This window comes from Sinohyriopsis cumingii, chromosome 18, assembly GCF_028554795.1.
Source record: "Sinohyriopsis cumingii isolate HCF-2022 chromosome 18, ASM2855479v2, whole genome shotgun sequence".
Classification (NCBI taxonomy): Eukaryota; Metazoa; Mollusca; class Bivalvia; order Unionida; family Unionidae; genus Sinohyriopsis; species Sinohyriopsis cumingii.
The window spans coordinates 53,275,613-53,303,067 of NC_142978.1; the positions used below are offsets into that span (position 1 = coordinate 53,275,613).

Below are 27,455 nucleotides of genomic sequence, written 5' to 3' on the forward strand. Positions count from 1 at the left end.
TAGCACATGTACAAAAATAAAAATATATAATCTACTTGCTGTAAACAGAAGCTGAGACATAAAGGGAATTCTAAGTGAGAATTAAAAAAGACTAGCGATATCTGGATAAAGGGAGATAATGCTGTGTCTGAACACTTCATCTTACTTAACCACAATATATCAAGTAATAGAAATTAATGTTTGACAGTTTGTCTTGTAGCAACATTAAAAGATTATGAGAGCAGATATTTTGAGATACACCAACTACACACTCTCCATCTGGTAGTTATCAATATCTGTGTTTAGTTGGGAATTTCCAAGATTTTATCATTCATCTGTACTGTCAGTACTTTGATACCTTGTTTGGTCTATTTGTTGTGTGCTCGCTCCATATTACACTTACTACAGGTACGACTGAGGATATAGTGGAGTGTTTGGAGGGGACACTGTGTGTGGGTACTGTTGAAATATTTACTGTTTTGAAAATGAACAGAACACACTGCTGTATGATGTATTTCTAGTTTTATTTACATTCATTAGTTGATAATTCGCTCACCCAGCATGAAATGGCAAGTGAAAATGTCCAAATCTAATGCTACCTTGTTAGTAGCTTGGTGCATGATACACACAAATACTGTATAGACCCTGATCTTCTGGTAGACCTATGTCTACTTTGTTAGCTGTTTGGGGCATGTTACACACAACCACATTATTGATCCTGGTTTTCTGGTAGACCTATGTCAACTTTGTTAGCTATTTGGGGCATGTTACACACAGCCACATTATTGGTCCTGGCTTTCAGGACTAAGTCTACTTTGTTAGCCATTTAGTACATGATACACATAAATAAAGGCACTATGGACCTTGATATTCCATTGTATCTAAATACATTGTTTACCAATTTGGTGAATGATGCACACAAAACTGTCAAATCCCTGATCCTGCAGCTGATCCAACTCTTCCTTATTAGCAGTTTGGAGGATTTTAAATACAAAATACAGATTAATTTACATGTAATTTACTCTCACAGTATGGTACTATGGGATTGGGCACAAGTTCTCAGGACTTAATCTGATCCCTCCCTCCATGATGCCACATGACCACACTGTAGGAAAAAGCCATTATTGAAAAATGATTGGAGAGAGAATTAGAAAGAGAATGTTGGGTGCAAAATGACAGCATTCATGACCTGAATAAATTATTGAAATTCTCCTCTATCATATATTTGCAAAAATGTAGCTGTCCAATAAATAAAGAATTTCAAATATAGAATATACCCTTATCTTCCATCAGATCTGAGTCTACCTTTTAAGAAAGGGTATTGATGCTGATATACTGGCAGATCCAAGTCTACCTTGTTAGTGGTTTGGTGCATGATACAAACAAGTACAATATAGACCCTGGTTTTCCAGCAGATTAGTTATCTTGTTAGCAGATTGGTACATGTCGCACACAAATATAGTATAGACCCTGATCTTCCAACAGATCTAAGTCTACCTTGTAAGCAGCTTGGCTCATGCTACTTGCGAACAAATACGGAATTGACCCAGTTCTTCCAGTAGATCAAAGTCTACCTTGTTAACAGTTTGGTGCATAATACAAATAAACAGAGTTTATTGAATATGTAAGCAAAATAATTAATACTGACATTGTGTATAAATCTTTGTAATTTATTGCAACATTTCAAGTCAACATCACATGGTTAAGAAATTGTGTATCACTCTTTGTAATTTATTATGACACTTCGTCAACATCACACTGAGAAAGCATTGTGTTTTAAGTTATAATTTATTTTGACACTTACGTGAACATCACAATGACAGAACATTTTATGTTGAAACAATTATGATATTTTCATTTAGCAGTGCTTCAGTTTACTGTCGTGATGAACCGGAACATAATTGATATGAATCATATTCCTTCTTATTCCAGGAAATATCTCATGAACTGGTATATGCTAAATTAAAAGGATACAGCTATTGGCCTGCAAAAGTAATACGTTACCTTGAAGACAGCAAATATGATGTTAGATTCTTTGGAAGTCTGCATCAAAGGTGAGCAGTACATGACTTCATTAAGAGTCCAGTGCACTTCTCTGTACCATTGTTTGTGTGTACTATAACTTGAATTTATACTGTTGGAGCGCTTACAAGCTTGTTGTTGATTACAGTAACCTTTTCTCAACTTAAATTTTGTCAACATAGTCAGTTGATAACAGTTTGAATCAAGGTGAGTTCAGTGCTGTATCCTGATAACATTTTGAATCAAGTTGAGTTGAATGCTGTCACCTGATAACATTTTGAATCAAGGTAAGTTTATTGTGGTCACCTGATAACAGTTTGAATTAGAGTGACTTGTGCACACAATGGAAACACAGTTTCATATAAATGGTAAAGCATAGTTTGTTAATGACTTTTTCTCTTTAATTATGTGCTAATTCAATTTCATATTTGCCTGTGGAGATTTGAGGTGTGTCTCTTAATTTGTACTTAATTGACTATTATCATTATCAGCTATTTTCCATGCAACCAATAAAATTCCCAGTTACTTTACACGTTTCACTTCATTCATAAATCATTAGTTGTTTTATGATAGTTTCTACAAACTTGCAGAGCACTTTTTACATGAATCATTAGTTTATTATAGACTACTCCAGTGGCTTAGTGGTTAGAGCATCCGCCTTGGATGCAGGAGATCATGGGTTTGAACTCCGGCCAAGTCATACCAAAGATTTATAAAATTTGTACTTGCAGCTGTCTTGCTTGGTGCTCAGCATTAAGAGGTTAGTGCTAGGACTGGTCGACCTGGTGTCATATATCTCTGGGTGGGACATGATGCTACATATCATTGACATGATGCTCCAGTGCTAGACATCACTATAAACTGTCACACTGCTGATACCATAGTAATAAAACTGAAAAATTGTTAAAGCTGAGTTAAAATCGAAATCACACACACAGACACAGAGTTGTTTATTATAATTGTTTCTGCACCATTGCAGAGCTTTTTCTCATGAATTAGTCATTATTTATTATAATTGTTTTTATCTCCTTATAGAGCACTTTATACATGAATCACTAGTTATAATTTATTTATCCTTATAATGCACATAATACATGAGTAAGTAGTTGTTAATTACAATTGTTTCTATCTCCATGCAGAGCACTTTATACATGACTCAGTAGTTATGATTTGTTATGTATCCTTGCAGAACACTTATGCATCAATCAGTGGTTTGTTATAATTTGTTATGTATCCTTGGAGAGGACTTGTGCATGAATCAGTGGTTGTTATAATTTGTTAGGTATCCTTACAGATCACTTATGCATGAAGCAGTAGTTTGTTATAATTTGTTATGTATCCTTGGAAAGCAGTGCATGAATCAGTGGTTGTTATAATTTGTTATGTATCCTTGGAGAGCACTTGTGCATGAATCAGGGTTTCTTATAATTTGTTATGTATCCTTGGAGAGCACTTGTGCATGAATCAGTGGTTGTTATAATTTGTTATGTATCCTTGGAGAGTACTTATGCATGAATCAATAGTTGTTATAATTTATTATGTATCTTTACAGAGCACTTATGCATGAATGGTTGTTATAATTTGCTATGTATCCTTACAGATCACTTATGCATGAATCAGTGGTTTGTTATAATTTGTTATGTATCCTTGGAGAGCAGTGCATGAATCAGTGGTTGTTATAATTTGTTATGTATCCTTGGAGAGCACTTGTGCATGAATCAGGGTTTCTTATAATTTGTTATGTATCCTTGGAGAGCACTTGTGCATGAATCAGTGGTTGTTATAATTTGTTATGTATCCTTACAATCACATATGCATGAATCAGTATTTGTTGTAATTTATTATGTATTTTTTTAGGCATTTATGCATGAATCAGTGGTTGTTATAATTTGTTATGTATCCTTACATAGCACTTTATACATGAATCACTGGTTGTTATAATTTGGTATGTATCCTTGCAGAGCACTTATTCATGAATCAGTGGTTGTTATAATTTGTTATGTATCCTTACAGATCACATATGCATGAATCAGTATTTGTTGTAATTTATTATGTATTTTTTTAGGCATTTATGCATGAATCAGTGGTTGTTATAATTTGTTATGTATCCTTACAGAGCACTTTATATGTGAATCACTGGTTGTTATAATTTGTTATGTATCCATGCAGAACACTTATGCATAAATCAGTAGTTGTTATAGTTTGTTACGTATCCTTACAGAGCACTTATACCAAAGGAACAGATAAAGCCTATAAATATTGGTATGAAAGAACTGAATGCAAAACGAACAACAGGTAGGTAATCTTGTTCAGTCCCTATGGGGGGGAGGGAATGAAAATTTTTGAAACAAAATACTGGATGAAGTTATTATATAGTTTTCTGTGTCTAAATTGGACAGTTGATATAACAATTAGTTACCACTCTTTGTGTCAATTGGTAATATGAGGATTCCAGCAAGAGTAAAATGTTGACATTGAACCTCATCTTTGAAATTCCATATATTATTGTACTCCTTTTGGATAGACGACATATCTTTTGCCCAATAAGGTGCTGCCTTTTCCATATAAAGAAATCATTAAACAAAATGCCTACTGTAAGCTTTGTTCTGTAAGATGTATGTTATGCACCTGTTACAAATTTAAATGTAATATGCTTTTGGACTTAGTTGAACAAGTTCATTGCGGATGACTTAATATTGGTAAATATTGCTTGAAGATTTTATTAGATGGGACAAGAGTATATACAGCTACTGTAATTATGCTCAGGTCAAAAAAGGACAACATTTACATAAAACTGACACATTCTGTTGGTTTTTATTCAGGATTTGTCAAAGCATGTGAAGAGCTCAAATTGCACCAAAAGCTTTTGGAAGAGCAGCTCCTTAAGCTGGAAAAAAAGAAGAAGGAAGGAGGAGAAGGTAATGATGAGGACAGTGAAGAAGAGGAGGAGGAGACGGGGAACATTGGAGATGAGGTTGATGAGAAAGAGGAAGATGAGAAAAGTCATGATGCAGTCAGTTCAACCAGTCAGTCAGCCAAAAATTCTAATCAAAAAGTAAAGATATTATTTAAGACATTGTTACTGAGAATAGTTCATTTGTTTGGGTTTGTTTCAGGATTACTGTGCAGCAGTATTGCACTGAAATGTTGTGTATTTCAGTATTCCCATTCATGTCATGTAAGTAAATTGTGCATTAACAACACGTGTGTACAGCATATCACATACTGAAATTAATATCTGGTGCATGCGCTAAATTAAATATGAGAAACTGTATTTGTAGTGGTTATCAGGGTTACTCAGTTTCTACCGATTTCACAGTAATAGGGAAAACCTGCTCAAACGTGTCAGATGTTTACAGTTTCTATGACAGACATGAGTGATAACTTTGCTACAGTCACCATATTGGTCACAGGGGGTTGACTGGTTATTTGCCTTTTCTGTACTAATATGCGTCTCGAAGAGAATGCAGATCCAGAAAGAAAAAAACATGTTGATGCCAAAATATCCTGGGATTGTTATTTGTATCGATTCCAGACTTTTTAAAATTTACATAGGCATTGGTATAATGGTTGGGTGTTGCAGAAATAATAAGACTAACTTCATTCTGAGGAAAGATATATTTTTCCAAAAAAGAGAATTGTATAATACTTGATATGACTCTGTCTATAAATTTAAATTACTTTTCTAAAGTACCAAATGTAATTAAGTTATGAAATTCATAACTGTTCTTTTTCTTAAAAGTATTTATTTATGCTACATTGTAATGATACTAGTTGACTTTTTCACAATGGGCACTCCCCAGTTTTGTTTTGTACCCCTATCTTAGTGTGCCATGGGATACAAAAACCGTCAGTCCAATAGAATCGTGGAAATACTGTAGCTGTTGGCTAAAACATTTATGGCTTTCAGGAAATTCTAGATGCTTAGAAGACACAACTCCATGTGAGTACATGCTCTTCATTGTAGTGGAAACGCTAACAATTTATGGATGCTCAGGATACATTACTTGGTGTGAGTAGATACGCTTTAGTTTAGTTGCTAGTTTTGACAAACTCATGGTCAGAATGAAGAAAAAAAAAAAACAACAGCAAAACTAGATTACACCAAACCTCAAGTCAGTGGTCACATTTTCTTTTCAAAAGAAACCTTCCATGGCCTGCATATTCAGCTCACCCTCAAGATTTTGTTAAATTGGTGTTTTACACATTAATGTGTATTTGCCCATCAATTAATGTAACTCAGTTTTAAATTCTGCTTGAGAAACTGACATCTATGTTGGTGCACCCCTCAAGAGCATTGAGGGTAAGCATATAAACACTAGAAGATCCCCACCTGATAATAGAACTCATTGCTGTGCAGAACTGTATGTATATATATATATATATATATATATATATATATATATATATATATATATATATATATATATATTATTTATTGGTTTTTTAGATGTGCCTTTTGCTATTCACAATTCTTCAATTTAAATATTTTTTAACATTTTAAACCGTTGAGTAATTCATCCATTCATCTTTAACACTCTTGGTTGCACGGTAAGACTCCAAAGTTGCTTAGATGTCACAGTAAATTTTGGTATACTATTTCATTTGAGGTGTTGGTGTAACTTTTGCTATTTACAATCCTTTGACTTCAGTATTTTTTAGAATTTTCGCATATTTGCCTGTTCATTCCTGTATCCATAATATTTGTACTTTGATTTTCAGCACAAAACTACATTAAAGGTTTCTGAGTGAAACTTTTTACACATATTAGATTTAGATGTGCCATTAGATAGTCAAAACTAGACTTCACAGTCAGTATTTATAGTATCTTTTCCATTTATCCTTCCATCCATCCATCAAACACACTGTTATTTCCAGGACCAAAGTCCATACTGTCCATGGTATAATGTCAGTGGAATTTGATGTAAAGATTATACTAGACTGATCTAGATGTTACTTTTGTTATTCTCAGTCTTTTTGATTTAATATCTGTTTGGTTATTGGCATTCATCATTTCATTGATATATCTTTCAAAATTATTCAAGATATCACAATTAAACTTGATGCTTCTGCTAGACTGGTTGTATGTCTTTTGCCATTAGGAATGGTTTACTCTTGGCATATATCTGTTTTTCCTTTTATCAGTCAGCATATTCAGCTATCATTCTTAAGTTGTTTTCCAATTTGAAAACATTAAAACCATTCACAAAGTCACTTTGTATATATCTCAGACAAGTAATCTAGATGTGCCTTATGCTGTTGGGAAATCATTGGTTTCAGTGTTAATTTGCAAGTTGGGATGTAGGTGACTCCATCTTGTTTCTTCATATATGTCACCTCATAATAAAACATGTATGTTAAGAGTGTACATCCATACCCTTGCCCTCCTAAGCTGAGAAGAGACCCTTGCCACATTTTTTGGCTTGTTTTAGCAACTGAAGAGCTAAAGGACATCTGCTTGCCAACGTGGAAGTCGGGCTAGAGTGGTCTCCCTTGGATAAAGTGGATTTTTGTTTAAATTTAAAAAAGAAGAAAATTTGCATTCCACAAGTCATTAGTTACTACTTGCACTTGTGCAGAAAAATACAGTTATTTTCATGACTCTGCAGATATTAAGTTCACTCATTCCTTGTAATTAGTGAAGAAATTCTTTGGAGATTTTCGAGCAACTGTTCAATTAGTTTATTTTTTGTTTTTTTCTAAGTCTTCACTGTATATGAATATAATGCACTTCACCGGTTCGACCGTGTCATATAATAAGCTAATCAGGTACCAGCCCTATGTCAGACTTTCTTATTTACAGGGCCGGCGCTACCATATAGGCAAACTAGGCAGCCACCTAGGGCGCTGATTTCAGGGGGCGCATTTCTCCAAATCAACAACAGTTTTGAAAAATAAATAAATAAATTTCAGTTTTATTGAGGGTCGTTTTTTATCCTGGTTTATTTCATACAGGGACAAATAATTGGGTAGATTCAGTTTGACCGAAACATCGAAATATTTTTTTTGGGGGGGGGGCCAGAATCTAACCTTGCCTAGGGTGCCAGATAGTCTGGCGCCGGCCCTGCTTATTTAAAACGTAGTCAGTGATGTCAGCTTATTGTGCAAAAGGGCTTTTGATGTTGCAAATGTATCAGCACTCACTCTCAAATGCCATAGCTGTCTCTATTAATCTCTTGCTTGCAGAAAAATATGCATTCCTATCCATGTTTGTGCTTCTAGAAGACCACCACAAGGCCATCATGACCAGATGTTTTGGCCTACTCTGTCCAGAATGGAATCTTTCATTGGCTTGCTTTTATTGAATAAAGCACCTTTGATCCATGTTCAAAGCATTCATGCTTAAGCTCTCTTAGAAGACTGCTTCCTACTCACCTTAACTGCAGCAAGCAGAATTAGTGAAACAGAGGCCAATCTAATCAATATAAAACTCTCTGCAGTTCTGCATCAATGATTAGATTTCTCTCATGATGGTTTCTAGTTCAAGAACATGTTCCTGCTGATAGCATTAGTTCTGTGTCTCAGTGTTGCTGTCTTCTTTGGTTGCTTTGCCCCAGGGACATCTACAGGATTCTACAGAATGGTACCTGTTGTGAAATGAGTTAATCAGAAGAATGAGATCTCACTTGTTCATATCTTGCTCAGAAGATTGGATGATATTTCAACTCGGGTTAAGCCCAGTACTGTTTAATTTTCTGTGCTTATCAGTTTGAAAGAGTAGGGCACATGCCACAAACAGCAGTCTAGCACAACTGCTTTTAACGGACATCATCTGACCCATGTGATGGTGTTTAGAGATAACATTCTCAGTCTCATAGCTCAAATGTCTTTTATACTGAAGTGTGTACTTTGACCTGGTGGGACTAATACCAGCAGCAAAAGAGGCTACTTTCCAAGGTTATTCAGTTGCTCATATAATGCAGGTTACTCAACTTCTGCTAGATTTGTTGGAGTAAAACTGCACCCATGCATACTAGAACTAGAATCAGCCTTACATTTTAAGGAGACTAGATAAAGGGCCACACTGCAGTACAGAGATGAAACTCCCTCCTCATCATACCTATTACTTTAATGTATTATTTTATTTGAATAAGAAATAAGTTTATAGAGTAAAATGTGTTTCTTCCATAATGCTTAACCAATCATAATAAAGGCCCATTCTGTCACAGACTCTGTGCACATCTGCTCTAGTAGTAACTGACAGTTGATGGAGTTGGTACCAGTCCCCTCTGTCCATAGGGAAGACCACTCTAGCCTGACTTCCACCATTGCAGGCTGATGACTATTTAGCATTTTTATTTCTAAGACCAGAGAGCAAAGATGGAAACTGTCTTTTATTGATATTGTGATGGCTTGATATGTGATGTAATCTATGTATGTTTTATGTGTATTGATCCGGTATGTATCATCAAAATCAATAACACTTACAAGTATATGATAACTGCAATAGAAATAACAGTTTGAGATTGACAGTCTGGCAAGTTTTGTTTAAAGATTTGCCATCAATCATATATGATTAGTCTGTGTTAAAAGCTTTCACATACCATCTGCAGGTTATTAAAACAGGATTGTTAGAACAACGTATTTTTTTCTCAGTCTGGTAAAATGTGTGATATAACTATGTCTCTATGACTGTAGCATTTTCATAGCTGCCAATCCTCACGAATTTGGTGTGAATTTCACGACTTTTTCAGCGATTCACGGATTGATGCCACAAGCCAAAAATTCATGAATTCTCCAATTCTCAATTATTTTAAATCTTTAATAAAATAACCGATTTCCCGTTAAGCGCTAGTCATGATATTCACAGTTGCCAAAACGGTCTGGTACTGCTGGTTGCAATATTAGTAGATCTGCAGTCGATTAGTACAGTTGGCCCGGTAGCAATCATTTTAGCCTATTTTAATATATATGTATAAGAGTAGTTTTACAAATGCTTTTGAGAGAAACTGGAGCCTAACCGGAAGTTTGCTCTGCGCATGCGTCACCAACACTCATTTGAGTTACCATTCAGCATCGCATGTAAGATCTTGAAAATGTCTTCACCACCTAGGAAAAAGAAATGTATTCCTCAAAAAGTGAAGTTTAATTTGGAATATATAAAAAATTGGCCGTGCATTCTGCCATTAAACATTGATATTCATCATGGTTTCTGTACTCAGTGTGCCATCGCAGAGATGATGTGAGGAAGCACATCGGTTGCAAAAAAGTTTTGGGTATGAAGTTGACAAATTCAAAGTACCAGGAAATGAAGCTGCAGACTTGGATATTAAATGCCCTGTAATTTATCTATTGTAACATAAACAAATCCTTTGTTCATATTGACAAACCATCTTGACAGTGCATTGTTACATCGTAATTCACTTATGCTGACATCTTTCCTGAGTACTGTATGCTGTGATACACTCAGATAGTCATGCACTTGGACTAGTTTCAATCGACCAACGTTTCAGTAGCAACTGGAATGGCTACAATCGATCAAGCAATGACTAATTCTTTTTTTATATTTAAATGTACCCAGAAAAAAATAGTTTTGCTGAACGTTTGAAGTGACAATCGTTCTGTATAAATCCTAAGCAAATAAAAAGAATTCAGTGTGAGTCAATCATCAGTGTTCAACAATTATTCGATGTTGCTATTTCAATAACAAATGGGCATTTGTTTGGTCCTCCAAAATTGTCTTTTAGCAGTGACTTCAATAACACATGCACCCGTCATCAGAGCAAGCCAACTACAATCAAAGCAAGCCAACTACAATCAAAGCAAGTCAGCACCAAAGGTATAAAAAAAAGCAGTGGAATATGATGGATTGTTGCATAATTGTATGTGGTGCATCTTGGAAATATGTTTGTTAAATTTTTTATTTGTTCACATATTTTCATTTCCCTATGAATATCCTCCTCCCCTGGGTGGCCTCACCAAGATGATAGCTAACCTATATCTAGGTCAGTTTAAGTTGTTGTTGTTGTTATAGGGTGTAATGCCATTTTTCAGCACAAGATAGGCTATACATGGCGGCCAGTATAACTGGTGGAAGAAGAACCCTGGAAAACCCAGGAAGAACCACCAACCCACGAGAAGCTACTGGCAAGCTCTTTCTCATGTACCCATGTTAGCCAAGCCTGAAACTCGAACACGTGCAGAGATGGCAGTGATCCGGAATGGTGACCACTTTAGACCACTCGGTCACTCAGGGTCCGCCAGTTTAAGTACATGTAAATGCAGCATGTAACCAGCTATAGTCAAGTGCTAGTGTGACACTATCATAGTGAATTGGTTAGTGTCACATGTTTGTTGACAATGGAATTTAGATGAAGCACTTTTTAATAATAGAATGTGACTGATGCATGAATTTTATAACATGTGGTCTCTACTTGAATCATGGATTTTTCATATACGTGTTCGGTAATTAATGCATTATGGATGGTACTGAACAAATGTATTTCAAACTTGGTTTGTCTTCATTTAATCAGAAGCAAGTATTTTTGCACCCACTTTTATTACTCCTCCCCCCAGCCATTTGTTTGGTATATGCATCATTTTCTTCAGCTAACTGACTTGGTTGGTTATAACACAGTTCAATACATAACACAGTCATGTTATGGGGGGCTCACACTGTATCAGACTTTAAAAATGACTCCTGAAATTTGTCATTTTCTGCTTAAAATATCCTGGAAAATAAAAATCATTTTCGTGCAGGAATCCAGATATAAAGGCTGAGTGTGGACCAAAGGTAGTTTCAGTAAGAACTCTTATATAAGAGGAGGACTGCTTGATATGTCTCTCAGTGACTCATTGTAGATTAGTTTTTCCACCTCGAGTCTAACTGTTTTCTACATTATTTGTATTTCACAGGTTTCCTCCCCAGAGGATTCCAATATAGTTACATCCAGTGAAGAATACATTCCACCTGAAAAGAAAACAAAGATGCAGATAGTCACGGCAACAATAGGGGTCCAGACATCTAAAAAGGTATAACTTTATACACTCAAACTTTCCACAGGTGAAATCATCTAGCTATTAATGCTAAAACAAGTAGGAGCTTTTTCTAGACAACTAATTGCCCATACAAATTGATGTATTTGACTAGCTGTATTGATTTTATTTCATTTGAATTACCCCAACCCCATTGCCACCCCCAGAAATAAAATAGTGCCAAATACATAACCACTAAAGGCATTCTCTAAAAGATTCTGTCTCAGTAATGAATGGTCTGCAAGAACAGCAGACATGCAATGTCTTCATTGTCAAATTAAAATTGTTTAAACATATTGGACAGACTTGTACTCATGGTGACACCAAAGTGTAAGCTAATAGTGAACACTGAATATGGGGAGGATCTCAAAACTTTTCCGTTAGAGATAACTAATGGTACAAGATTGCTTGCACAGCCATAATTTTTAAGTATGTACCTAACATTTATCTACAGAGATCAGAATAAATCTATGAAGGTGAATTAACCTTAGATGCACGACAGTTTTACCTGTTCAACTTATGTTGTTGGTCAACTCCTGTTTTCTACAATTGCACCTTGAGGTGATCCGTGCTTCTAATCCAGTTGCTGCCGTCAAGTTTTGTGGCTAGTCTTGGAGTAGATAATGTACACATTTCCATACAACTCGCACAAGAGATTGGATTGATCAAACTTGGAGGAATTCTAATCTAGAAGGCAAGTCTTACACTTTAAAAACTGGAAAATAGAGTTCCTGTTTGGTCACAATTTGTAGCGCTTAGAAAATTTAATTGTGCACTCTAATGGTTATTTGTACTGTCATTTAGATATAAGAAAGATAATGACGTACAATTGGTTATCCTTCATATACATTTCAGCCCTACTGATTAGTGAATTCGATTTAAGAAATTAATATTTTTTATGTTTTTTTGTACTATATTGACCACAAAAAGCATTGTGAAACTGAAAGGGGGAGTGGGTCTGTGTAGTTGACTATTCATTTTGAATTTATCTACCAGGTCTAAGTAGTTGATTTTGTACTTAACTACTAGGTCTGGTTATCATTTATATCTACCTTCTAGGAGCTTGTACCCCCATACTAATTTTAAAAACAAAAAGTATCAAGGATATAAAAAGAAATAAACAAAACTTATTCATTTCATTCATTGATTTAAAATATCTAACTAACTAGTCACTGCACTAACAATATCATCTTGTTCACATTACAAACCAAACAAAAGTTTTCATTGTAAACAAGGAACCTGTTCTCTGTCATTTTTCCAGTTTCAGGTAGAGTCAGTTTTTATTGAATGGGTGGATGTAAGGCCTACACATACATGGAATGTAAAAGCTGTTGTCTCCATCTAATGTATATAGTACCTGTTGCTATTATATATTTATTATTAAACTGAAAAATGGGTTGAAATTATGCCTTTACATCATCTCAATGTTAGGAAGTTTACAGAATTATATCGAGCTATAGAACACTATAAAGTACATTACTGCTGTTGCATGAACAACTTACTTGCCCACACAAATATGGATGCCATGATTATGTTGAAGTTGTGTTAAGTTGTTGTTGTTGTTGAGTTTAATTATAGTGGCATGTGCACAATTGTGCATGTGCCACTTTTTTCTGACTGCACCGCAGCCTGCTAGTTGTTCCTGGCGACAAGTTGTGTTAGGTTTGAAGTACAACGATGACTGTCTAGTTAGAATTCTGTGAATGAAATGAGTAAGTTTTATGAAATTTTTATAACCTTGATACTTTGTGTTGAAAATCAATAAGTGGTATGAGCTGCGGAGAGTGTAGGCTGAAACTATATTCAGCTGTTGGTTTTGTACTTAAACACCAGATCTGACTAGTTGACTGTCAATTTTGCACTTAACTACTGGGTATGGCTAGTCGACTGTTGATTTTGTACTTTACTACTGTGTACATACCGAGTCTGTACTCATTTTTAGCCAACTAGTTGATTGTTTCAACACTTTTATCCATTATGATTTACTGTAACCTTACTCTCATCTTAGAGTTTAAACAATAAAAAATTTACCAAAAATATTGTTTGTATTGAGTGTCCCTTAGTCATTAACATCAAAATATTATTTATAAAATAAAATCCTTTAAGTATGAGATAAAGTAATAAACGGAAAAAAAATGTTGCACTTTATGTTCAGTATCTTCCAGACTTCATAAAGAGGACACTTAACCATGTAACTTTACCCTTGTTTTCATGTTTTTTAGACATCAAATTCAGCATCAAAAATAGCAACCACCCAAACAGACCCTGATACATCTAACAAGACCTGTGATTGTGATACCAAATACAACAAGATCTTCAGTGACTTCAAGGAAAGGCTTGAGATTGATCACAGAGATAGCAAAGACAAGGCTCTCAAGGAACTTGCAGAGAGAGTAAGTAACAACCCAAAAAATCTCATGCATATCTTTGGGGGAAATTAGAAAATGTGGATTAGCAAGATTTTCTTCCACTCCTTTTGTGGATAATGGGCTGATCAGATAACATGTTGATATTTAAAGTACAGGCCATTGTTTCTCAGTTCCAGCTTTGGTTAACTGATTTCAAGAGTGAGTATATATTTGACTTAAGATTAAGACCAACATGTCCACCATGGGATGACTGGTAGAAAGGAAAGCAAAGACCAAAATTTCCTCCACGGGATGACTGGTAGAAACGAAAGCAAAGACCAAAATTTCCTCCATGGGATGACTGGTAGAAATGAAAGCAAAGACCAACATGTCCTCCATGGGATGACTGGTAGAAATGAAAGCAAAGACCAACATGTCCTCCATGGGATGACTGGTAGAAATGAAAGCAAAGACCAACATGTCCTCCATGGGATGACTGGTAGAAATGAAAGCAAAGACCAACATGTCCTCCATGGGATGACTGGTAGAAACGAAAGCAAAGACCATGTCCTCCATGGGATGACTGGTAGAAATGAAAGCAAAGACCAACATGTCCTCCATGGGATGACTGGTAGAAATGAAAGCAAAGACCAAAATTTCCTCCATGGGATGACTGGTAGAAATGAAAGCAAAGACCAAAATTTCCTCCATGGGATGACTGGTAGAAATGAAAGCAAAGACCAACATGTCCTCCATGGGATGACTGGTAGAAATGAAAGCAAAGACCAACATGTCCTCCATGGGATGACTGGTAGAAATGAAAGCAAAGACCATGTCCTCCATGGGATGACTAGTAGAAACGAAAGCAAAGACCATGTCCTCCATGGGATGACTGGTAGAAATGAAAGCAAAGACCAACATGTCCTCCATGGGATGACTGGTAGAAATGAAAGCAAAGACCAACATGTCCTCCATGGGATGACTAGTAGAAACGAAAGCAAAGACCAACATGTCCTCCATGGGATGACTGGTAGAAATGAAAGCAAAGACCAACATGTCCTCCATGGGATGACTAGTAGAAACGAAAGCAAAGACCAACATGTCCTCCATGGGATGACTGGTAGAAATGAAAGCAAAGACCAACATGTCCTCCATGGGATGACAAGTAGAAACGAAAGCAAAGACCAACATGTCCTCCATGGGATGACTAGTAGAAATGAAAGCAAAGACCAACATGTCCTCCATGGGATGACTAGTAGAAATGAAAGCAAAGACCAACATGTCCTCCATGGGATGACTGGTAGAAATGAAAGCAAAGACCAACATGTCCTCCATGGGATGACTGGTAGAAATGAAAGCAAAGACCAACATGTCCTCCATGGGATGACTGGTAGAAATGAAAGCAAAGACCAACATGTCCTCCATGGGATGACTGGTAGAAACGAAAGCAAAGACCAACATGTCCTCCATGGGATGACTGGTAGAAACGAAAGCAAAGACCAAAATTTCCTCCATGGGATGACTGGTAGAAATGAAAGCAAAGACCAACATGTCCTCCATGGGATGACTGGTAGAAATGAAAGCAAAGACCAACATGTCCTCCATGGGATGACTGGTAGAAATGAAAGCAAAGACCATGTCCTCCATGGGATGACTAGTAGAAACGAAAGCAAAGACCATGTCCTCCATGGGATGACTGGTAGAAATGAAAGCAAAGACCAACATGTCCTCCATGGGATGACTGGTAGAAATGAAAGCAAAGACCAACATGTCCTCCATGGGATGACTAGTAGAAACGAAAGCAAAGACCAACATGTCCTCCATGGGATGACTGGTAGAAATGAAAGCAAAGACCAACATGTCCTCCATGGGATGACTAGTAGAAACGAAAGCAAAGACCAACATGTCCTCCATGGGATGACTGGTAGAAATGAAAGCAAAGACCAACATGTCCTCCATGGGATGACAAGTAGAAACGAAAGCAAAGACCAACATGTCCTCCATGGGATGACTAGTAGAAATGAAAGCAAAGACCAACATGTCCTCCATGGGATGACTAGTAGAAATGAAAGCAAAGACCAACATGTCCTCCATGGGATGACTGGTAGAAATGAAAGCAAAGACCAACATGTCCTCCATGGGATGACTGGTAGAAATGAAAGCAAAGACCAACATGTCCTCCATGGGATGACTGGTAGAAATGAAAGCAAAGACCAACATGTCCTCCATGGGATGACTGGTAGAAACGAAAGCAAAGACCAACATGTCCTCCATGGGATGACTGGTAGAAACGAAAGCAAAGACCAACATGTCCTCCATGGGATGACTGGTAGAAATGAAAGCAAAGACCAACATGTCCTCCATGGGATGACTAGTAGAAACGAAAGCAAAGACCAACATGTCCTCCATGGGATGACTGGTAGAAATGAAAGCAAAGACCAACATGTCCTCCATGGGATGACTAGTAGAAACGAAAGTAAAGACCAACATGTCCTCCATGGGATGACTGGTAGAAATGAAAGCAAAGACCAACATGTCCTCCATGGGATGACTAGTAGAAACAAAAGCAAAGACCATGTCCTCCATGGGATGACTAGTAGAAACGAAAGCAAAGACCAACATGTCCTCCATGGGATGACTGGTAGAAATGAAAGCAAAGACCAACATGTCCTCCATGGGATGACTGGTAGAAATGAAAGCAAAGACCAACATGTCCTCCATGGGATGACTGGTAGAAATGAAAGTAAAGACCAACATTTCTCACATTTCTTTTTTCAATTACTAGCTAGAGAAAATTTGAAAACCTAAATTTTCCTGATTCCTCCGTCTGAAAACAATCCAGCAGATAGTATTGAATGAGTGATTAACTGTCACTTAATGCCATCATTTGTTAGATTATATCATTCAGAGGCAGTTGATTGTGTCTTTGTGAAAATTTCCTTGATAAATTCGGGAGGTGTGCTATATGCTTCAAGAATACTACCTCATAGTGCCATGATAATTTTGAGAGGTATACTTGATGCTACAGGAAGACTACTTCATAATGTGCTCATCTTCATTTTCTTAGGGGATCCATTAATCTCATTATAATTGATGGGTAAAAGGGTCCGTTGCCTGGGAGAATTAAAATTTAATGCTGGAAATATTTTTAGCTGGTGTCAGAATCTTTTTATAAATAAAAAAAATATTAGAAAGCAATTATTTAGAATGTTATAATGGAATTGTGTACATTTTCTGATCAAAACTATTGGATCCTTTGAATGTCCCTAAGGGTACCTTACCTCTATGACATTTTTCACACTACCTCTTGTCACAGCAAAAGCCACCTAACTTGATCATCCAATGGGAAATCGCCCCAAGCTTGGATACAGGTTCATTTTTATGATTAATTTTACACCTTGTAAACACCTATTTATAGATCATATGCAATCTACAGACATAACCAAACTAGAAAACACAACATATATATATATAACACTTTCTCGTTCATCTCCTAAAGAAATGGACACTTGCTGTTAAACCTGTCATAGTTATTCTGTCAGCTAACTTGTTGAAGGAATATGGATGTGTGTTGTGATTTGGATTTTTAACGTAGCTTTAACACGTTTTCAGTCATATCACTACGATGTCTGCAATGTGGCAGTTTATAGTGATGTCTAGCACTGGGGCATCATGCCGCAGACATGTAGCATGACGTCGCACCCAGTCACATTATTCTGACACCAGGCCAACCAATCCTAACACTAACCTCTTAATGCTGAGTGCCAAGCGAGGCAGCTGTTAGTACCATTTTTGTAAGTCTTTGGTTTGACTCGGTCGGGGATTGAAACCCACGACCTCCCGCATCCGAAGTGGACGCTCTAACCACTAGGCCACCGGAGCGGTAGAGGAATATGGAAAATGTAAATAAATTAAACCAATCATAATTGTTGTTTCATACTATATTGGCTTGTTGGGCATTGGCTTTCAAGTACAGTCTCACATGGAATGATTACACTTGCAGTACCATGAATATTTAGACACATGGAATGATTACAGTTGCAGTACCCTGAATATTAGACACATGGAATGATTACAGTAGTAGTACCCTGAATATTTAGACACATGAAATGATTACAGTTGCAGTACCCTGAATATTAGACACATGGAATGATTACAGTAGTAGTACCCTGAATATTTAGACACATGGAATGATTACAGTAGTAGTACCCTGAATATTTAGACACATGGAATGATTACAGTAGTAGCACCCTGAATATTTAGACACACGGAATGATTACAGTAGTAGTACCCTGAATATTGAGATACATGGAATGATTACAGTAGTAGTACCCTGAATCTTGAGACACATGGAATGATTACAGTAGTAGTACCCTGAATCTTGCGACACATGGAATGATTACAGTAGTAGTACCCTGAATCTTGAGACACATGGAATGATTACAGTAGTAGTACCCTGAATCTTGAGACACATGGAATGATTACAGTAGTAGTACCCTGAATCTTGAGACACATGGAATGATTACAGTAGTAGTACCCTGAATATTTAGACACATGGAATGATTACAGTAGTAGTACCCTGAATATTTAGACACATGGAATGATTACAGTAGTAGTACCCTGAATATTGAGACACATGGAATGATTACAGTAGTAGTACCCTGAATATTGAGACACATGGAATGATTACAGTAGTAGTACCCTGAATATTGAGACACATGGAATGATTACAGTAGTAGTACCCTGAATATTGAGACACATGGAATGATTACAGTAGTAGTACCCTGAATATTTAGACACATGGAATGATTACAGTAGTAGTACCCTGAATATTGAGACACATGGAATGATTACAGTAGTAGCACCCTGAATATTGAGACACATGGAATGATTACAGTAGTAGTACCCTGAATATTGAGACACATGGAATGATTACAGTAGTAGTACCCTGAATATTGAGACACATGGAATGATTACAGTAGTAGTAACCTGAATATTAGACACATGGAATGATTACAGTAGTAGTACCCTGAATATTCAGACACATGGAATGATTACAGTAGTAGTACCCTGAATATTCAGACACATGGAATGATTACAGTAGTAGTACCCTGAATATTTAGACACATGGAATGATTACAGTAGTAGTACCCTGAATATTTAGACATGTAATTAATAGTATTAGATTAATGAATCATAATGACATAATCTTAGATTTACATGAAATATGGATATATTTCTGGCCAAAGATGGCCAAGCACTAGAAAACTGGTGGATAACAGGACACAATGAAGAAGAAATTAAAAAGGAAATACTTCCAGTATCTTGTATAAGCTAATCTCAAGTAGATTAAATGTGTGTCACACTTTCCTTTAGCTGGACTGATGGCAAGTTACAAGTATTCTTTGCAGTTAGAACTCATATATATATATATATATATATATATATATATATATATATATATATATAGTTTGTTTGTTTTATTGCAGCAGTCATGGGAGCAACTGCAACAGTTTATAAGTTTTCCAGACAGGGCAACAATCCTTTTAAAGCTTTGCCCAGGGATAAATGCAGATGTTAAGAATTATACACCCACCCCCGATGTCTCAGCACCATTCTTGTCACACTAAAACTCCTTAAATCAGTTTTTTATTTATTCAATTTATTATGTTTATTTAATGTTGGATATACTTAATGTGTGTTTGTCTATATCTGCTTCATAAAAAGTTAAATGCTAAATTTTACTGCTTACATAAGGTGTTTTTTTTAATCACAAATAAATGCCCTCTGTTACAAAGAGTGCCCCTTTAATTATGCAGTGTGCCCCTTTTGTTAAAATACCTTTCTTTCCCTCCCTTATTTGTGTCTGGAACAATGTTTCTTGGTACTGAAGCAGGTACAATAATCGGATATCATTTACAAATCAAGTCATAATGTTGGCAGTAATAATCTCCTGACCCACTCTTACAGTTACCCTTTCCAAACTTCTATAACTGTGATGGGTGTAAAGAGTTAATTGTATAATAGATATCCATGATAACGGTTACACTGTCCAAACTAAACTTACATAAATATGATGAATATATATATTGATACAACTCACTGGTCACAAACTTAACTAACAGAAAAGAAACAAAACAAAATTTTTATAAAACTTAACAAGCAGTTTAATTGCCAAAGTTATAAATAAAAAATGTGAGAGGAACTTTATGAAGTGAATCTAAACTATTCCTTATAAAGGTCTATGAAAGTCCTAAATGAATGAAATATTCCTTATTAATTTCAAAACCAGAAATCTACTCAGGTCCTCCAAGAACCTTGACATTGTCGAGATATCATTGTTCAGAATTCCTTCAAACAATTTATAACTGTTCCAGAATAATTTTATATTCCAAAAAATGATCACTTTCTGTTTCTACTGAACACTCCAAATAAATGTTTTTCCTCTCAAATAATATCTGTGTGCAACATAACACACGTCTGCAGAATTACAACAGGAACACAGTAAGTATGAATGACTCTAAAGCTCTGAATGAATCTGTTTTCTTAATTTTCTCCTTAAATACACCATATATTGCAAATGTATCCCACAACTTCCAGCATGTGACAATATATACTGCTCATTTTGCATCAAATTGGGTCTAGTTACATGACCTAGAACAACCAATGGGAAGTTAAAGAATTGTTCTCAAAACATCAAAATCCCATCAGTCACTGAGAAATCACACCATAGGCACCATTTTAAGTCTTATTATTAAGATTATTATTAATAATTGTCAACACTTACATAAAAATCTATTTATAGATTGCTATGTAATCTTATAATCTTAATAGATTTCAGTTCACATTATAGTTATAAACAAAAATCATGTACCAGAAGTTACAAAACAATATAAATATACATGACAGTAGTTAATTGTATAATAGGTAACCATGGTAATTAAGTAAATGTATTAATTGCATGCCAGAGAGAGAAAGAGAGGGTTGTAAGTGGGTGTTTGAAAACTACAGTAGAGGACACTTGAGTTAGCAAGTAAAAATGAATGCTTGCTATTTCATTTTCACCACTGTTGTGAAACAGTTTAAAATTAAACTGCAAGAATAGAGGAAAGAGAAGGAATAAATAGCAAATAAATAAAATAAGAAATAAAAGTTAGGAATGGGTACAAGCAGCTTCAGCTTCAGAAATATAGCTACTTAATTATTAGCTTAAAATCCATTGAAAATACAGTGCAGTGAATTATAGAATTCGTTAAAGTGACAGAGGGTAAAACTATATGGACTGTTCCATTTAAACATACACCTCTCTGTCAATAACTTGCACACAACGGGGTCCACAAACATAGACCACACTATAAACGAGGCGCGAGTTAACGAGGGACCTCCAAAAATTGGAGAAAAAAATTGCTTTGACATCAAGAAAACCATAGTGGGGGGGGAAAACTGGCGTTAGGGAACTGGGCTGTTTAATGACTGAATCCTCATTTTAATTTTTTTAATAATTTTTAATAATACGCTTTTTCAAATGAAGTTTGTTATTCTGCTAAAATAACATTTTGTTTCCTCTTCAAAATATCCAACATATGAAAGATTGTTCCAACTGGTTTGAACAACTATCATGTGTACGTGAAAAATCTGTGTATTATGTCACTGATTTTTGTTTTTTTTTGAGGAGTCTGGTTCCCTTAGTGGTGTTTAATAGTATCTTGCCAAATCGGTAGTCCATAATTTGGGAACTAGACTAACTGTTGATACACCACCAAAGAAGATTTATTTTTTTCAAAAACACGTGACATTTTTTTGTGAGATATCTACGTCGAAACTCAGTTTTTTTATTGTTCAGTTAGTACAGTGTTAATGTTGTGATTTCAGTGGAAGTAATAATGAAATTTCTTATCATCCCTGAGGATATCTCTAAATGCCACTACAAGAATCTCTGAACCTCTCTTGCCCACAATGGTCCGTACCTGTGAAATCAAGCTCGATATTTTACTAAGTATTCATTTCGCTTGGCTGCCTTGTTATCTTTGATCACAGTTATGAAAGAATCGGTTAATTTAAGGTAGTTTCTGTTACATGCACAATAACATTTATTAAGTGTTCGATTGATCAAATGAAGTGAGTTCACCCGACATACGACCGAGGCCGCTAGATTTTAAGTTAGTCCGATTTTTGTGCCTTTTAACTTTTCTTTTATTCCACCACCTTTTTTTATTCAAAAGACATAATTAACATGATAATACAAAGGAGGCCAGCTTTTAATTCAGTGCAACAATACAACAAATACTTCCGCAATTCAGTTATCAAAACACGGTTGGCACTTAATTAGGTTCTCAGAGAAACACTCGCGGACATAGCTGTTACGGTAGGTTGATGCATTTTACGTTTAATTACAAGAGGACACATTGCATTTATGACGATTACACTTTAAAGGAACTAAAAGATGTAACTAGAACACAAATTTCATTTGATAAAAAAATTATTTAATTTGTATTTATTTATTAAAGTACTGCCTCCACTCAGCATGACACTTTCATTGATCAGAATTTCCTTATATATTGTTAATTGCGGTGTACTGCTTTTTTAAAATTAAATCTGAAATGCACATAGATGTTTTTGAAATTTGCAATCAAGGTAAATAGGTGTCATGCAATACAATACAAGCATAAAGGAAGCAGATAGGTGTTATGCAATACAAGTAAATAGTGTCATCAATACAGGTAAATAGATGTCATACAATACAGGCAAAAAAACTTTTTCTGAACACATTTTTTTTACTTCAGACTCTTTTGAAATTATTTTTATTTGCGAAATGTGTAAATAACATAAAGATAATTCTTCATTTATCACAAAAGTATGAATTACAAATGTCTTATTCTTTCCATGATTGGTCTTCGTACATTCATTGTTGATCTGTCTGATGTCTCCCAACATATTCGTGGCAGGGTTGTACAACATGTGCCACGGTTTCAGTGGCAGGCTGCTAGATATTTACCCCTACACCACAATGCTTCAGCATTTGGTAAACATAGAAGGGATTAACTGCCTGGGTGTGATGGGTAGACACATGAAGATTCACATAAACTGTATTTTACTAGTTCATATCTTTTTGCAGCTTCAACGGGACTTTGAAGAAGATAAGCAACAAGCTGTATCGCGAGCCATGGGGAAGCTACAACAGGAGCTGGAAAAAGTCCGTAGACAGACTGAGGAGAAGTGTAAAGAACAGTACATGGAAGAAATGAAAAAATTAGCACAAAAGCATAAAGAGGCTATCTCAGCAACTAAAAAGAAACAGTGGGTATGTAGTTTAATGCAGAAAAATTAAGGAATTCAAATTTAAACGTGGAATAAAACACAAAAGTGCTGCGTAGATTTTGCAGGACATTACAGATATAGAGGACCTCAAATGAGTACTGATTGGATATTGAATTTATTAAACAAGTTGAATAATTTCCAGCATTTACAAGCTTTGGTGAGCAAAAGTTGGAAAAAAGTTCAACAAGTTTTGTACATTTAATATTAAATAATTACCCATTTGAGATTCTATTTATGACTTAGTTTTATAAAAAAAATGGAAATAGCTTTTAGAGAAAGAAGAAAAAGATTTTTTTAATTCTGGCATGGACACTGCACCTTTCAATTGTTGCATGTAAAAAAATACTCCAGACACTAGTTGAATTAATAATGTGCAGTTCTATAACCAATAACATTTAACAGTAGTTCTTTTGTTAATTAAATTCAAAGAGCAAGTCTCCTTCCAAATCAGTAGATCATTAGACACAGACATTTTTCAACACTGGGTCTCCGATAGAAATTCCTTTGTGATGTGACATAAATTTTCTGGTAGGTTAAGTAGCATTCCAGTTGGGAGACTGCCATTTGTCTACATTCTTTTTTCAACAGAGGTGAGTTTATTTACTTTTATACAGGGTTCGCACAGATTTGAAAAGTTCTTGGATTTTCAGCTGCTAGATGAAATATGCTTATTTTTTGAAAATCCTCTTGAAAAGTGCTTATTTTTAATGTCGGTGGGGAAAAGTCCTTAAAATGTGCTTAAAAATGAGCAAAAATCCTTAAAAAGTGCTTGCATTTTTTAGAAAATAAAAGACCAGCATTTTATTTTAAAAAGAAGATCGGTGGAAAAATTGCAGAAAATGTCCGATCGACTATATGCCTTTTACTTTCTGTGGCTTGGTCCGTAAATAAGGAAAGGGAGATTACTCAAGATTTCCATTTAGCAGCATTGTGGGAATGGCAGTAAACCGGCTTTCTATTTCTTACATCGCACCTTGTGAGCTCGGTTTCTACAGGGAAGTGTGTTTTTATTCGTGAATGGAAAGGCTGCAATAAGTGGGTCAAAGAGACCCAGGACAGACATAAAGCTTTGTGTTATGTGTGCAGCAAAGTTGTAGACATCGGGGCTATGGGTGAGAGTGCCCTTAAATCACACTGTAAAGGTCCATAACACCAGAAGAGTGAAGCATCAGTGTCAGCAATGAGTTTGGATTATTTTGGAATAAAAACAGACAAAATCAGGACATGTGCCAGAGACACTGACAATTTAAGATAGAGTTGCATTCCGATAAATTATTGATGGGATTGATGTTACCCTCACCCTTATCTGATGCAGCTTCAAGCACACAGTCAACATCTACAAATACTTCCTTTCCAAGAACGATGTTCTGAAGAAATTTTATGGACATTGCATACTATGGTCACACATGCATCCTACAATTCAAATGAACATATTGCTGATGTTTTTCATGCTTTGTTCCCAGACAGTGCTCTGGCTGCAAAGTTTTCATGTGCAGAAAGGTAAACATCTTGTGTTTTTGGAATTGTGAAACCATAAAAAATTAATTATATCAAGTGTCGATGGTATGTTTATGATTCTTTTTGATGAATCTTTGAACAAGAAAATGCAAGAAAAGCAGATGGACATGCATGTCAGATTCTGGGATGGTGGGCAAACCAGGTTGTGACCAGATACTTGGGATCAGTTGTTATGTAAGCATATTGTTTATTATTGTTATTATTTTTTGTTTGTTTTGTTTATAGTTTCTTTTAATTTTTTTCATCAGCTGTAAGGTTTATAATTATTGATCGCATTCACATTTTCCTTGGAATTACTAAAAATAGGTGATTAAAAAAATAAACTAAATGAGCATAAATCATACATACATATATAATGAAGTGCATGAACTAAAAATAAATAGACACTTTGTACATTAATTATTACTTAGCATGGACCCAGGCGATTGGTGAAGATTTATGTTTTTATCCTCTCTGATTGCAGGCTATGCTTTAGCTGCTGACATAGTTGATCATTTCAGAGAAGAAATAATGAGCCAATTTAATATCTGCAAGATGGTGCAGATAAGTATGGCTGAGCCCAATGTGAATTTGAAAGTTTTAGACATTATCCAAAGCCAGATCAAGACAGGCTATGGCCATGATTTAATTAATATTGGCTCATGTGGACTGCATACTTTGCATAATGCATTTAAGGCAGGTGCACTTGTTACAGAATGGGGAATTGCTTTACTTCTGCACAGTCTGTACTATCTTTTTAAAGTTTCACCTGCCAGGAGAGATTACCAGAAATTGGCTGGCAATACAATCATGCCACTAAAATTTGTAGACCATAGATGGTTAGAAAACATACCTGTTTCCCATCACTCATTGTAGGTGTGGGATTCAGTTGAAAAGGTTCAGTCAAAACAGTTACCTAAACCTACCAACAAATCATTGATGTATTATGTCAAGCATAGAAGGACAAGCTAATCAGAGCAAAGCTGGAATGTTTTTTTTGTTTCATTGCAACCATATTGCAGCCTTTCCTTGTTAACTATCAGACACATAAGCCCATGGTGCCTTTTATGGTGGATGACTTGACTACAGTCATCAAATGCTTGATGCAGAAAGTTGTCAGACCTGAAGTTTTGGACCAGGCAACCACACCAGAAAGGTTCTAGGGATAGATTTAGAGAAGACCAATCTTTTAACATACAAGAAAATGGACATTGGTTTACTAGCTGAAGTTAAGTAGAAGTGCAACTATAAGTGAAAAGGAAGTAATGGAGTTCAGAATGGTATGTATGGCGTTTGTGATTGAAGTGTAGAAAAAGATTACTGTGAAATCCCCAATCACTTATTCTTTAGTCAGAAATATGGTATCTTTGTGTCCAAGGACAATGGCCAGACATACAGATCTCAGCAGGGACAAATTTAAGAAACTTATGAAGCTGATTATTGCAACCAAATGTGCTTAATGGTGAAGTCATCCTACCACAATATAATGACTTTCTTGACAGTATACTAGTTATTGGTATTGATAAGTTTGCATCCTTTGATCTATACAAAGATAGATGAGAGAAAATTTTAGTAGAGCACATGTCAGATGCTAAGTACAGGAAGCTGCTGGAGATTGTTAAGCTCTTGTTGACCCTCTCCCATGAACAAGCAACAGTAGAGTGTGGCTTTTCTGCGAACAAGGATCCTGTTGACCCTCTCCCGAGGACAAGCAACAGTAGAGCATGGCTTTTCTGTGAATAAGGATCCTGTTGACCCTCTCCCATGGACAAGCAACAGTAGAGTGTGGCTTTTCTGTGAACAAGGAAGTAGAATGTGAAAATTTGAAGGGGCAGAGTGTTTTTGCACAGAGGATCATATGTGATCATGTTAGAAATGTGGGAAGAGTACTGAATGTTCCAATCACCAATCAGATTCTTGTAAGAGCAGCTTCAGTAAGACAGAAGACTTATTTAGAGAAGGAGAGGGAAAAGAATCAGAGTCTGGGCAGAGGAAAAGAAAGCATGTTCTTGATGACATTTAATCCAGATTAGATTATGAAATACTTGTGAAGAAAGCAGATGAACTGTCTTCAAAAGCAGAAAAGAAACTAAAGTGGCAACTTCTTGCACATGCCAATGCTAATAGAAAAAGAGCTGAGGAGAAACTTGGAATTTATGAAGGTCTTTGCAATAAGCTGGATGCTAAAATCAAGGAGATGAAGACAAATTAAGTACAGAGGAAGAACTTGTTAATAAACGTTTTGTTAGTTTTACTTTTTATTTATCGTTCCTAAGTTAGCAAACTTTATTAGGAGAGGAAAATGCAGCTACATGA

General features: G+C 35.7%; 1 protein-coding gene and 1 pseudogene across 4 annotated transcripts in view; both read left to right on the forward strand.

Moving 5' to 3' along the window:
• Positions 1-27,455, forward strand: part of LOC149776655 (zinc finger MYND domain-containing protein 11-like) — a 77,617-nt gene that overhangs the window by 35,055 nt on the left and 15,107 nt on the right. For all 4 annotated transcript variants that reach the window (XR_016416086.1, XR_016416087.1, XM_089941185.1 and 1 more), the window contains exons 8-13: positions 1,912-2,033; positions 4,223-4,296; positions 4,824-5,056; positions 11,857-11,973; positions 14,199-14,369; positions 23,440-23,625. Coding sequence is in view for 2 of the 4 variants with exons in the window: in XM_089941185.1 (XP_089797311.1) it covers positions 1,912-2,033; positions 4,223-4,296; positions 4,824-5,056; positions 11,857-11,973; positions 14,199-14,369; positions 23,440-23,625 (903 nt within the window). In the remaining 2 variants the exon portion in view is untranslated. The remainder of the gene's footprint in view (positions 1-1,911; positions 2,034-4,222; positions 4,297-4,823; positions 5,057-11,856; positions 11,974-14,198; positions 14,370-23,439; positions 23,626-27,455) is intronic.
• On the forward strand, positions 23,734-27,353 carry LOC149776656 (uncharacterized; annotated as a pseudogene).